Here is a 12855-nt window from a genome sequence, read left to right on the forward strand (position 1 = left end):
CTGACTAACTACAAGTGTCTGTTCTACAGAAGCAATGTCGGTGAAACACTTATTTAGTTGTGTCGTCCTTGTACAACCGTGTTTAATCTCATTGAGTATGGTGAATCAACTTTTAAACATTGACACGGTGATATTTAGTTTGTCAATAGTTCACTGATTGGTTGGACCACAGACTGGTGCGATTACTCAGACCTCTCCTTGTGATTTGAAATTGATAGATTAGAACAGATATTTAGATGAAATGTATATGGATTCAAAGATGTGCAAATGTGGAGAGATTCTGGTTCTTGTTTATTTATCGTCGTGTAGAAGCAACAGACGACACAATGGAGTACATCTTCTTTCAGGTGTATCTGTGTTTGTGTTTAACAACATATCCACACAAAATGTACACCCAAAACATATACTGTACACACAACATATGTTATGGTTAGGGTTAGGGTTTGGGTCGTGTGTTATGGTTAGGGTTAGGGTTGTGTGTTATGGTTAGGGTTAGGGTCATGTGTTAGGGTTGGGTTAGGGTTATGCAAACAACTAATATTATATAGATATTTGAGTAACAATTAACAAATATTAACAAAGGGTTAGGTAATGACTAGTTTGCTATTTATTATGGCACCTTATTATAAAGTGTTACCGGTTTATTTGTTGCGTACACATGCACAAACATTTACACACACACTGTTTCAAACGGTGTGAAGGGACCTTAACAGGTTGCAAGTAATGGCCAGGTCCACAACAATTTTCAAAAAAGTCTAAATTGTCCTGCCTTTGAACTTCTCCTTTTTTCTCTCTCTCGGTCTGTCTGTGTGTCTCTCTCTCTCTCTCTCTCTCTTCTCTCTCTCTCTCTCTCTCACATATAATTTCCCTTTCGCTCGTCACACACCCTCACACTCTGCTCCACCTCACCCTCACCCTCACCCACACTTCCGCCCATCTTCTCGTTAAATCGGTGTGCCTTCAGCTGTGTTCTGTTACTTCTCGCCGTCTCAGGACCTGTAACCATGCGTGCTCTTGCCCTCCTCCTCCTGTGCATCTTTGGATCCACGCTGGTTTCATTGACCGTGGCCAACAGTAAGTTAACTGACTCACATCTGTGTCACCTAACAAGGTTACACTAATTAACTTAACATTAGCAAATGCAGTTTAAAGGTTTTACTGATGTTATTAACCTTTAGCCTTCCTTATGTTTAGTAGCTTAATTATTTATTAATGGTGTTCCTGTTTACTAAGGTATTGGTGTATACATTATTTAATCGGGTTAGTAAGGACCCTAACCCATGTGCTATTGCTTTAATATAATGCTTATTACTGCATTAACTAATCCTATTGAATGTACCCTTATTCTAAATTTGTCCCACATATTGATGTTATGTTGAGTTGTTTATCTTTAACATTACATGTTCTCTGTTCTCAGATGGAAATGGTCCCGATAGTTGCTGCTTCCAATATTACGAAAGAAAGGTGCAATTCACTAAAATCCGGAGCTACGTTTTGACGGATGGACGCTGTTCAAAGCCCGCCGTTATGTAAGCGTAGCCTTGACCAAAATACCATCCAATTTATATTTGCATCGCAATGATGATTACACCATATTAACACAGAATTAACTCATATGAATGACTGTAATGTCCTTTCTGTGACAGTTTGCGGACCATGAGAAACGTCCGGATCTGCGTGGACCCTGAAGCCGCCTGGGTCAAGAGTGCGATGAAACGACTGGATAGCCGCTACTTCTAACGCCGCTGTTAATGGAACCTGCTGGAAATCAGCTTTATACTGAGTCAGGCGCGCTTTAAATTGTAACTTTGGTAACTTTAATACTTTCCTGTATAATATAAAAAACATGATGGGCGAGAATTTTTTTTTTTCTATTGCTGGCCCTTAGTGCTGGAAGTAGAACCATGGAAGCATGGTTCTACTTCCAGCACAAAAAAAAAAAACATTCTCGCCATCATGTTTTTTTATATTATACAGGATAGTATTAAAGTTATCAAAGTTACAATTTAGGGGGAAGATAGACAGGAATACGATGTGTTTTTCAACTATATATTTGTTATAGAAGCTACCTTTTGAAGTAAGGAGGGTTATCCTCGCTGCAACCAGGCCTAATGTTGCCTTTTAATGCACGTATAGTATTTACAAATTATTGCTATTAAGCTTTTGATTTTTTTTGTAATTAGTGCAATATATACTATCCTCTAATAAAATATATACGACTACATAAGAGTTTTGGAAGCTTTATTTTGTCTTCAGTATAAAACCTTTTCCCTGTTGGATATTTCAGAAGATTACACCACATTTTTTGTAGATATAATTGAAGTAGATGATAATAACTAAAACTACATTGTACATTTATTAAACATAATAGGTGACTTAGTCATCTGCAAAAATAATCTTCAGAGTTGAGAATATTGAATATATTAATTACCTATATATAGAATATTTCACATAGGTTATCCAAGCATTTAAGGAGCCAGTGAGTCCACTGTTTCAGATGGAATTCGAACACTGTGATTAAAAATGTGTTTCGGGCTGAGAGTTTTAGGAAAGAGGGCCGGGGGTCATGACATGGTGCGACCCATGCCAACTGGGTGCTGTTGCCTCTTGGTCGTGACGTCAATAGAAAAATATTTCCAGCTGGTTGAGCAAATAAAAGGGGTCATGACTCTCTCTCTCATTTGGACTCAATCTTGACTTGGACTCGAACCTCTTTGGACACGGAATCGACTAGCCCTGGTCTTGGACTCGACCAACATGGTATTGACAGCTCTGCGAGAAGAAGGACCCATGATGCCACCACAGAAGCCAATCAACCGCTTTGCTTCAGCCAATCAATGGGCTATCGCCCGGTGTAACAAAACAAAAACTCATCCGACGGAGCGATTGAGATACAATGTATATAAGTAGTGAACTCAGTCTACGCTTTAAAGGCACCCAGTGCAACTTTATGTAAACATTCAATGAAAAATAAACATTCAATTTCTAGTCTTTTTTACACATAGTAAGTTTCAATAACTCCATACCATTACATATCGACATTCAAGGAGCAAAGATGAGACGTCATTGTGTGGTGAGAACTGATAGAAAATCGTAAACAACAACAATCGCCGGTGGGGAGAAGCCATTTTTCCATTGACTGGAAGCCTGCTTTATTTATTGTAGGTTACAAAAAATAAAGAAAATGGCGGCATTGTTGTTGTTATCGATTTTCTATCAGTTCTCACCACACAACGACGTCTCATCTTTGCTGCTTGAATGTCGGTATGTAATGGTATGGAGTTATTGAAACTTACTACGTGTAAAAAAGACTAGAAATTGAATGTTTATTTTTAAGCCTCGAAAGTTGCACTGGGTGCCTTTAAGCAAGTGCATGTTTCTGCACGTGAACAACTTCATGGCCGTCTCTACCTTTCCGCTCGTGCATGGTGCAGAAAATATGTAACAGCGACCCCTGGTGTCACACTTTATGAAGGGTATCAGAATACGGTGTAACACCGGGCGAGAAAAAACAAATAGGTGGGGGGACAGGTGGTTTAGCTCATTGAGGCTAGGGTAGGCAATTGTGAGAAACTAGCCAGAGTAAGTAATTCCCCAAAACACATGACTAGCTCGCTAGCTTTAGCAATAGGCCTGTCTTGCTTTGTGGAAGACTCGAGGACAATGAGGGCAGAAACAGGAACAGTGAGCGCAGGTAGCCGGGTAGGTGCGTAGGGAAAGGTGAGGTGGGCTATCCAATTATTTCATTTGGCCGAATGAAATAATAATAGTAATAATGGCATTATTTTTTTTTGTCTGAGCATTTAAATGGTTGATTGCTGTCGGCATGTCAATTGAATTCCAACCAATATGACAGAAAATGCTTCTAAAATAAGTTGCCTACGCTAACTTTAATGCTTACATGGTGGTAAATCAAACACAGGTGTAGTACACTGTGGTCGGCTGGTGGAACCTAGCTCCTAAACCCCTGAGACCCAGAACTGAAGAAGAACCCTTCCAGCGGTCCTCCTTATTGATTTACCCTCATTTTGTCTCGTCTCGCTCTCTCGGCTCTCTCTGTCTCTCTCTCTCTCTCTCTCTCTCTCTCTCTCTCTCTCTCTCTCTCTCTCTCTCTGTCTCTGTTGCTGTCTCTCTCTCTCTCTCTCTCTCTCTCTCTCTCTCTCTCTCTCTCTCTCTCTCTCTCTCTCTCTGCTCTCTCTCTGTTGCTGTCCTCTCTCTCTCTCTCTCTCTCCTCTCTCTCCTCTCTCTCTCTCTCTCTCTCTCTCTCTCTCTCTCTCTCTCTCTCTCTCCTCGCTGTCTCTTCTCTCTCTCCTCTCTCTCTCTCTCTCTCTCTCTCTGTCGCTGTCTCTCTCTCTCTGTCTCTCTCTCTCTCTCTCTCTGTCGCTGTCTCTCTCTCTCTCTCTCTCTCTCTCTCTCTCTCTCTCTGTCGCTGTCTCTCTCTCTCTCTCTCTCTCTCTCTCTCTCTCTCTCTCTCTCTCTCTCTCTCTCTCTCTCTCTCTCAGTCTCTCTCTCTGTCTCTCTCTCTGTCTGTCTGTCTCTCTCTCACTCTCTCTCTGCCTCGGTCTGTCTCGGTGTTTGGTAGATAATATAATATGAAGAAGGGCGCTGCGGTTCTGCTGCACTTGTGGTTGGAGCTCTGCAGACTAAGCGTGTTGCACGCGGGTGAGATGGAGGACAAGATAAGGTGGAGGGTCGCCCTAGTTCACAGTCTCTGTGTCTCTGTCTCTTTCTCTCGCTCTCTTGATCTCGCGCTTTTGAACGTTCTCTGGATCTCTGGATCCCTCTCTCTCCCACTCCTTCCTAATTTTCGTCTCCACAGTACCATCAAGCTTCAAAAAGCCTTGTACTGCAGACAGGAATACCAGGGCCGGGACCTTCCAGTTCCCCTTATTTGTACCCCCACGCACTCTTGAAAGGTGTGTGGAAACTCCATTTCAAGGCGTTTGTGGTCGTCTCTGAGAATAGGCTTTCTGTTGTGTGGTTTTGACCGTCCCACTTGAAACGGAATATAGAACTGTCTATATTGAATACAGAGGTGTACATATTCTCCATTGGCACATTCTGCTCGTCATTTGATGCTGATATGATCTAGAGGAGGTGATGGAAATGTGCAGGCGATTGAGCAAGGCCTAAAGGATGTGTAAGCCAGGGCAAACGCTTATCGTGAGAAGCGATAAAAAGTGGTTTATTGTTGCGAAAACACACACCAAAACACACACACACACACACACACACACACACACACACACACTGCTTTAAACGGTGTGAAAATAAACCTACACAAGTAGGCCAGTAGGTCACGGAAAATACTTTCAAAAACGTCAAAATGTCCTGCCTTTGAACTTCTCAATTGAATAATATGTATGTATGTATGTATGTATGTATGTATGTATGTATGTATGTATGTATGTATGTATGTATGTATGTATGTATGTATGTATGTATGTATGTATGTATGTATGTATGTATGTATGTAGGCCTATGTATGTATGCGTGTACATATTTAAATATAGGCTATATATTTATACATAGATAAATTCTTTGAAAAGCAATGATTGGCCCAAGAAATTCAAACAAAGACTGACATTAGCTAATGAATGTCAATAATTGATCAACGATGCTCAAAAACTAGACCAGTGAGTTCGGTCTGTTTCTATTCCTTCACCTTGTGCATTTCTCTTTTGTGCGACACCGTTCATTCTCACACCTTTTTGGGGCCATTAGCTAAGCTGTGATGGGCTCACCAGTCAGCACCGACGGCTCCACCCCCCCCCCCCACCACATTTCCGCCCATCTTCTCTTTAAATCGGTGTCCTTCAGCTGTGTTCCGCTACTTGTCGCCGTCTCAGGACCTGTAACCATGCGTGCTCTTGCCCTCCTCCTGCTGTGTGTCTTTGGATCCACGCTGGTTTCATTGACCGTGGCCAACTGTAAGTTAACTGACTCACATCGGTAACACTTAACAAGGGTACACAAATTAATTTAAGATTAGTTATTGCAGCATTAGGCATTGCCTTATGGCTTGGCTTTTCATTCAATCATGGCGTAAATTTTTACTAAGGTATCCATTATTTAATCAATAATAATGGCTTATTACTGCATTAACTAATCCTTATGAAAGTACCCATATGCTTAAGATTTAAAATTGTTAATTTATCTGCCACATTAACATGTTTCTTGCTTTTTCTCAGATGGAGCGCTTCCTAATAGCTGCTGTTTCAAATATTACGAGAGACAGGTGAAATTCGATAAAGTCCGGAACTATGATTGGACGGATAGACGCTGTTCAAAGCCCGCAGTTATGTAAGCATAGCCTTGACCAAATACCATCAAATGGGTTTTATTTGCATCACAATGATTACTAAACCATTTTAACACAGAATGCCAATTGAATTTCTACCGATAGGACAGAAAATGCTTCTAAAATAAGTTGTCTATTAATGCTGACATCTTACATGGTGAAATGGGTTTTATTTGCATCACAATGATTACTAAACCATGTTAACCCAGTATGACCCCATAATAATTACTTTCATGTCAATTCTGTGACAGTTTGCGGACCATAGCCAACGTCCGGATCTGCGTGAACCCTGAAGCCACCTGGGTCAAGAACTTGATGGAACGACTCGATCAGATCAACCTTTGACGCCGTGGTTAATAGTGTTATCCTCACCGCAACCAAGCTTAATGTTGCCTTTGGAAGCAGACATAGTCTTTACAGACTAAGCTTTGGAAATATAATTTCTTATTATGCAAATTTTAGCTTACTGCAATTTATATTATCCTCTCATTAAATGTATATTAATACATAAGAGTTTTGGAAGTTTTTTTTGTGTGTTTATTGGTAAATCTTTTCCCGTCGACTATCTAATTTCTGCTCCTGACAATAGAAAATCGAATTGATAGTTTTTTATTTTTAAAATATTTGCGATTGTTTTGTTGTGGTTATCCAAGCACCTAATACTTTTTAACCACTTCATATCATGATTTAAATCTCAAATCATAAACAAAAACACAAAAAAGTAAACAATTCAATCTGCGTCATAAACGATTACAATTTAATTCACTGTAAAATAAATGTTATATAAATACACAGGACAGGTCTTTCTTTTTTTAAATATCATTAAAAAAATGTCTGCTAGTGTGTACTGCTTTGGAGCCCACAGACAGCAGTACAGTACACCAATGTTTACGATAGTGTCAAAGTAGATTGGTATATGGTTAGCTAAAGGACAGGGGGTTGGTTCTTATTACATATCAATGGTTCTGTTGGTTTTGGTTCAGCTGCCAGTTGGTCCTTTAGAAGTCACCATGAAACGTCCCTCATGGCCATCATCGCTCTGAGAGAGAGAGAGAGAGAGAGAGAGAGAGAGAGAGAGAGAGAGAGAGAGAGAGAGAGAGAGAGAGAGAGAGAGAGAGAGAGAGAGAGAGAGAGAGAGATCATTGAGCATCGTAAAAGACAAGGTGGTGTAGCAGATGGATAGATATGTGTCACTCACTCTCGGTTTTCTTCTTTAGTGGTGTAAGAGCTGCTTTGGCCTAGGGGAAATTAAACAACAATATATGTAGTTTAACTTTTTATATACTTTTAATGGCACTCCCAGCAGATACTCAATTTGTACTAATACGATCAGTCAATAGATCATTTGATTGACAGAGTTATTAATATTTAGAATAAAAATACCAATTGTACGTATTAACATTTCTGTGTTCAGCTTCCTAAAAGATAATATTTGGTCAAATATTTTGATATGTGTACTATTTTAAGGAAAAAATGATTACTCAATTCATCAAGTTATTATAGATGAATCAATAATTCTTTCTTTTCGATTTTTTTAAAAAATAAAAGCGAGTCCGGTGACTACCTTCTTGATGGCCGCCCAGTCCTCCATGATGTCGATGTCCCTCAGCATGTAGACGATGTAGGGCCCTTGTGGTGTTGGGAAACAGGCAGACAGACATAAAGCCCATGCTCAGATAGTAAAAAACACATTCATGCTGGTTTGAGTTAGCAGTGATATTGTTAATGGAGGAAAAAATTAAAGAAGGGGGAGAACAGTGAGGATAAATTATGGGACTAGGGCAGTAAAGGATAGGATAGAATAGCTAAAACAAATAGAATGTAGAGGAGATAGGGAATGAAGGAAAGGGGAGGATGAAGAAAGGGATGGAGGATGGAATGGGAAGGAAAGGGAGGGGAGCAGGCTAACCTGAGACCAGGGCAGCTTTCTTCTTCCTGTCCGACCGAGCCAGGAGATTCTTCCTCTTGCACTTTTTACTCTTCACATCGTCGCTCCACCACTCTGTTGTGGACACAGTCTGCTGTGAATACTCTGCCCTCTAGTGCTCAGTCAGGGCACTGCAGCTACAACCTGTGGTTACCTGCTCTGACCGATCTAACAGTCCGGCGACCAAACTCAATGAGCCTGAGACCCCTGCTTAAGTTATCATTCACTCCAACTTCTTCAATCTGTGGTATATATCTGCTATGTCACACACAGTTTCAACCAACATCTGCCCGCCACATCATGTCCCGACACCAAAGGGAGCGTAAGCGCATCACAACAAACTGAGTGGTTAATAGTGGTTTGCGCATGGCTTTGAATCATTAGGAAGGAATTAGTGCATCAGGATGCCCTAATATCTATAGTTTATAAGTCAATGAGTGTGTGCGTGTGTGTCTGTGTGTCTGTCTGTGTGTCTGTGTGTCTGTCTGTCTGTCTGTCTGTCTGTCTGTCTGTCTATCTGTCTGTCTGTCTGTCTGTCTGTCTGTATGTCTGTCTGTCTGTCTGTCTGAGTGTGTGTGTGTCTATGTGTGTGTGTGTGTGTGTGTGCGTGCGTGTGTGTGTGTGTGTGCGTGTGTGTGTGTGTGTGCGTGCGTGTGTGTACCTGTGCTCTCTCTGTCCTCCTCCAGCCTCCTGATCTTGTCCAGTAGTTCTGTCTTCATGGCGTCCAACAGGAGTGTCCGCTCACTCTATCACACGCACACAATATAAACACAACATAGAATGCACTGTGATCCACAACAGCTCTCTTGTGTGTGTGTGTGTGTGTGTGTGTGTGTGTGTGTGTGTGTGTGTGCGTGTGTTACCTCCAGGTGCTGTCTCGCTCCCTGCAGTTCACACTCATACTTGTGCTTGATGACCTGCAGACAGAGCTCCCGATACACTCCTGCAGAGACAGAGAGACACAGAGAGGGACACAGAAAGGGACAGAAACGAACTGAATTGAACTAGATGCTGACCCCTAACACTTTGTGGTTGTGTGCGTGCGGGTGCAGATGCTATCTGTGTATGTGTGCGTGTCAATGTGTATTGCACGTGTGTGTGTGTATGTGTGTGTAGTTACCAGCCACTTGAGTGCGGAGCTGCGTGCTGCCCTGCAGGGAGCTGAGGCGCTCTCTGTAGTCCCCCGCCCTCCCGGTCAGCACCTCCTCCAGCCTCTCCTTCACCTGGCTCACCCTCTCCCTGAACAGCCTGGGAGAGGGAGCAGGGAGGGGGGGGGGGGGGGGGGGATCAGATCAGAGAAGGGGTCACCTCTGTTGCGTCTATCTACCTCCGTCTGCTGATCTGTCTGTCCCTGTGTCTGGGAAAATGCATTTCAGCCCATATCGGCCCATTGAAACCTTCGCCTGTTCGTCTTTCCTTCCCTCCATCCGTTTATCCGTCCTTTTATTGTCCAGCTTCCATCGGTTCATCCATCCATCCTTTACTCCCTCACTGCCTCCTTGTTCTGCTCTCTCTCTCTTCCCCTCCATCCCTCTTCTCCCCCTAATCTCTCCCTCCTTCTATACCGCTCTTCTCTCCCTCCCTCTTACTCTATCCCTCCTCCTTCCATCCTCCCTCCCTCCCTCTATACCTCTCCCTCCCTCCCCCCTCTTCTCTCCCTCCCTCTTACTCTATACCTCCTCCTTCCATCCTCCCTCCCTCCCTCTATACCCCTCCTCCCTCCCCCCTCTTCTCTCCCTCCCTCCCTCCCCCTCCATACTTGTCTTTGAGGTCGTGGAACTGTTTCTCCAGGTCTGTCATCTCGTCCAGACACTCTCCTCTCCTCCGCTCGCAGTCCTCGTCGTCCATCTCTGGGGGTCGCAGGGGGCGAGGGGGTCAGAGGTCGGAACAGACATAGAATTCAGAGGGGCCGGCGTCTCGTGTACGCAGACAGACATGCCGAGAGCAGAGCACGCCGTAGCGGCAGAAAGGGCGCCCTCCTTTCTCAAAGGTTTGACGCTGGCGTTCCCTACCTGAGCTCTCCCCTTCCTCCTCTTCCTCCTCCTCTTCTCCTTCCTCCTCATCTCCGTCGTCGCTCTCCTCCAGGTCGCTGTCCCGCTCCTCGGTGCTGTCCTCCATCGTCTCCTCCCCCTCTCCTCCTCCCCCTCCTCCTCCTCCGCCCACCTCGTGCTCCGCCTCCCCGTTGCACCTCCTCCTCCTGTCCTGCTCCTCCTCCTCCATCACTTGCTCCTCCTCGTCCTCAGGCTCCAGAGCCGAGGGCTGGGCCGGCATGACTGCTGACACACACGCACACACACACACGCACACACACGCACACACACACACACACACGCACACACACACACGCACACGCACACGCACACACACTCATATGAGACGCATTATTCATTTTTATTATTCATGTATTATATATTTATTATTTAGTTACATTTATTGTAATTGCATTCAAATATTGTATCATATTTTAATTTTGCATTAACTACTTGTTAATTGTATACACTGTCGAACCTTGGTGGCATTTCTGCCATAAAAAGACCATGTTTGCTTCACCTTGAACTCTTCTATTGTAGTACATTGTTCTGCTTATCTTGTGCTGCCTTATTGGGTCCAGCTGTCCCTTAACAACAGGTGATGAGAGGCCAGACTTTGAGGTATCTAACCTGACAGGACTGTATCCATACAGTGTGGGGACTAGTTATGACCGTTGATGTGTTCAAACATATTCTAAAACTAGTGTTAGGAGACCACTTGTGACTAGTTACATTCGTATACATAATTCAGTATCGTGTTAGGAGACTTGTTATGAATAGAGTCATGCTTAAACACATTGAGCATGTAGTGTTAGTCTTGTTATGACTATATGCACGTTTAGCCCTGAACAAAGTAAAGCACTGATAAAGGAATCATGTCTGTGGACACAGTCCTCACAACGGAATACACTTAAATAGAATATAATAGACTTAAGTATATATACTCTAATGAAATGGAAACGGAAAAATGTCATAGAATCAACTCAAACAGGAAGACAATAGAATATAACAGAATAGAATATACTTACAATATAACATAACAGAATATACTACAATATTAGTATTATATTACTGAATAGAAAAGACTCATGCAATATATAGTAATACAACAGAATATACGTACAATATAATATAACTGAATAGAAAAGACTCATACAATATAAGTCAATGTAATACAACTAAATAGACTATAATAGAATAGAACAGAATAGGAAATACTCATAAAATATAATATAATAGAATGTAATACAACATACTATACTATAACAGACTATAATACAGGTCTAAGACCTGTATTATAGTCTGTTCCAGGGCATTAGAGTCCTTTACCTAGGAGTCAACTCTGTTCTATTCTATTATAGTCTATTCTTATCTTGTTTTGCCTTATTGGGTCCCGCTGTCCCTTAGTAAACAGGTTTTAACAACTGGTAATGAGGCCATACTTTGGGGTATCTACCTGACCGGACTGTATCCATACTGTGTGGAGACTAGTTATGAATATCGATGTGTACAAAGATATTTAGTATCTAGTGATGACTAATTGTGGCTATTATATATATGGTGAAAGACCTGAGGTCTTCCACCAGTCGTGTCTCTTTCTAGATGAGCGGTCAGGGCCACTGTGCGGTCCGTGACGTCAACCCGGAGAGGCCCGTGATGTCACCCGGAGGACGGGGCCGTAACGACGCCAGTCCCGTCCGCTCGCCACCGTGCATCACGACGGGAGACGACACAAGGTCTTTCTCCGCGCTCAAGGGCTTCAAAACCGGCTACTCGACCGTTCGTGTGTGTTGAGTAGCATACATATGCAATCTTATATCTATTTCTGTTCTAGGAAACACAAAAACACGTTTGTACCGGGAAGTAAAGTCAAGTGTTAGAAGCCCCGCGGAGTGACCCGACCGCAGGTCGTGCTGTCGGATGGATCGGAGAAGTTATAAAGTTCCTCCGAACACGCACCGTCTACGCCTGGGCATCACGGCGACCTGCTGTGTTGTTGGTGTTGAAAGACGATTCCTGCGTAAAATACCTGATATAATAAATGGTTTGTGGGTAGGACCTGGATCATGGGATATCAGGATACGACTGTCCGCCTTTGCAGAACAGCGCCAGTGGTCGTGATATAATAACAATTAAACTGCGCAAAAAACATCCACTTACCGCACTATTTATCGTCGATGTGGCTTTATACAGCTAAATATAAAATATGGCTATAATCCCATATTAAAAACGACTTCCTCTTCACTTCATTCTACAGTTGAGACACTTTGCCGGACTCTGCGACTACGCCGCTCAGCCAATAAACGTTCTGCACAAATGCTCCAACCACCAATGAAAACGAGGTCTGTTCTGCCCAATCGAATGATAGAAACAGCATTCAGGAGCCAATAACGATTCGTCGTGTTTCTCATCGCAGTTCGGGTTCACAGTCGGGCAGAACTATCCAGCCAACCAGAAGAGGTAAAGCAAATTAGGACTGTTCACCCCATTGGCCTAAATCTTTGTTTAGTCGCTCATAGTTTGACAGTTATCCACTATTATATAAAGGCAATTGATACATAAAATAGCTTTTAGAAAACTATTTTATTTTTAAAATC

At 42.8% G+C, this 12855-nt stretch overlaps 2 protein-coding genes across 8 annotated transcripts; one reads left to right on the top strand and one right to left on the bottom strand.

Moving 5' to 3' along the window:
* The first annotated feature begins 890 nt into the window (after positions 1-890).
* LOC132445774 (uncharacterized) lies at positions 891-6814 on the top strand. The gene is made up of 6 exons (XM_060035899.1): positions 891-1074; positions 1418-1529; positions 1647-1737; positions 5729-5930; positions 6192-6303; positions 6553-6814. Exons 1-6 carry the CDS (start codon positions 1005-1007, stop codon positions 6644-6646), a joined length of 681 nt encoding a protein of 226 aa, XP_059891882.1. The 5' UTR covers positions 891-1004; the 3' UTR covers positions 6647-6814.
* Positions 6815-7037: 223 nt separating this feature from the next.
* Positions 7038-12580, bottom strand: brms1 (BRMS1 transcriptional repressor and anoikis regulator). 7 transcript variants are annotated; one of them, XM_060077325.1, is made up of 11 exons: positions 12419-12572; positions 12218-12287; positions 10241-10501; positions 9988-10078; positions 9349-9476; positions 9092-9171; positions 8890-8974; positions 8211-8303; positions 7866-7930; positions 7500-7539; positions 7038-7340 (listed from the first exon to the last, which is right to left on the bottom strand). In XM_060077325.1, exons 3-11 carry the CDS (start codon positions 10497-10499, stop codon positions 7333-7335), a joined length of 849 nt encoding a protein of 282 aa, XP_059933308.1. In that variant the 5' UTR covers positions 10500-10501; positions 12218-12287; positions 12419-12572; the 3' UTR covers positions 7038-7332. The 7 variants fall into 7 exon arrangements, with proteins under 7 accessions (XP_059933308.1, XP_059933310.1, XP_059933309.1 ...); XM_060077327.1 differs by having other exon boundaries at positions 12116-12287; XM_060077326.1 differs by having other exon boundaries at positions 10241-10504; positions 12116-12287.
* Between the last annotated feature and the right edge of the window lie 275 nt (positions 12581-12855).

This window comes from Gadus macrocephalus, chromosome 17 (genome assembly GCF_031168955.1).
Source record: "Gadus macrocephalus chromosome 17, ASM3116895v1".
NCBI lineage: Eukaryota > Metazoa > Chordata > Actinopteri > Gadiformes > Gadidae > Gadus > Gadus macrocephalus.

What these genes read in the sequence shown, in the direction of transcription:
- LOC132445774 (XM_060035899.1), top strand. Translation starts at nt 1,005, where the DNA reads ATGCGTGCTCTTGCCCTCCTCCTCCTGTGCATCTTTGGATCCACGCTG. An exon ending in TTCATTGACCGTGGCCAACT is followed by an intron (nt 5,931 to 6,191) that starts GTAAGTTAACTG and finishes GCTTTTTCTCAG; the next exon opens with ATGGAGCGCTTCCTAATAGC. An exon ending in TGTTCAAAGCCCGCAGTTAT is followed by an intron (nt 6,304 to 6,552) that starts GTAAGCATAGCC and finishes ATTCTGTGACAG; the next exon opens with TTTGCGGACCATAGCCAACG.
- brms1 (XM_060077322.1), bottom strand. Translation starts at nt 10,803, where the DNA reads ATGTACTACAATAGAAGAGTTCAAG. An exon ending in CTACAATAGAAGAGTTCAAG is followed by an intron (nt 10,502 to 10,778) that starts GTGAAGCAAACA and finishes GTGTGTCAGCAG; the next exon opens with TCATGCCGGCCCAGCCCTCG. An exon ending in GAAAGCTGCCCTGGTCTCAG is followed by an intron (nt 7,931 to 8,210) that starts GTTAGCCTGCTC and finishes CAACACCACAAG; the next exon opens with GGCCCTACATCGTCTACATG.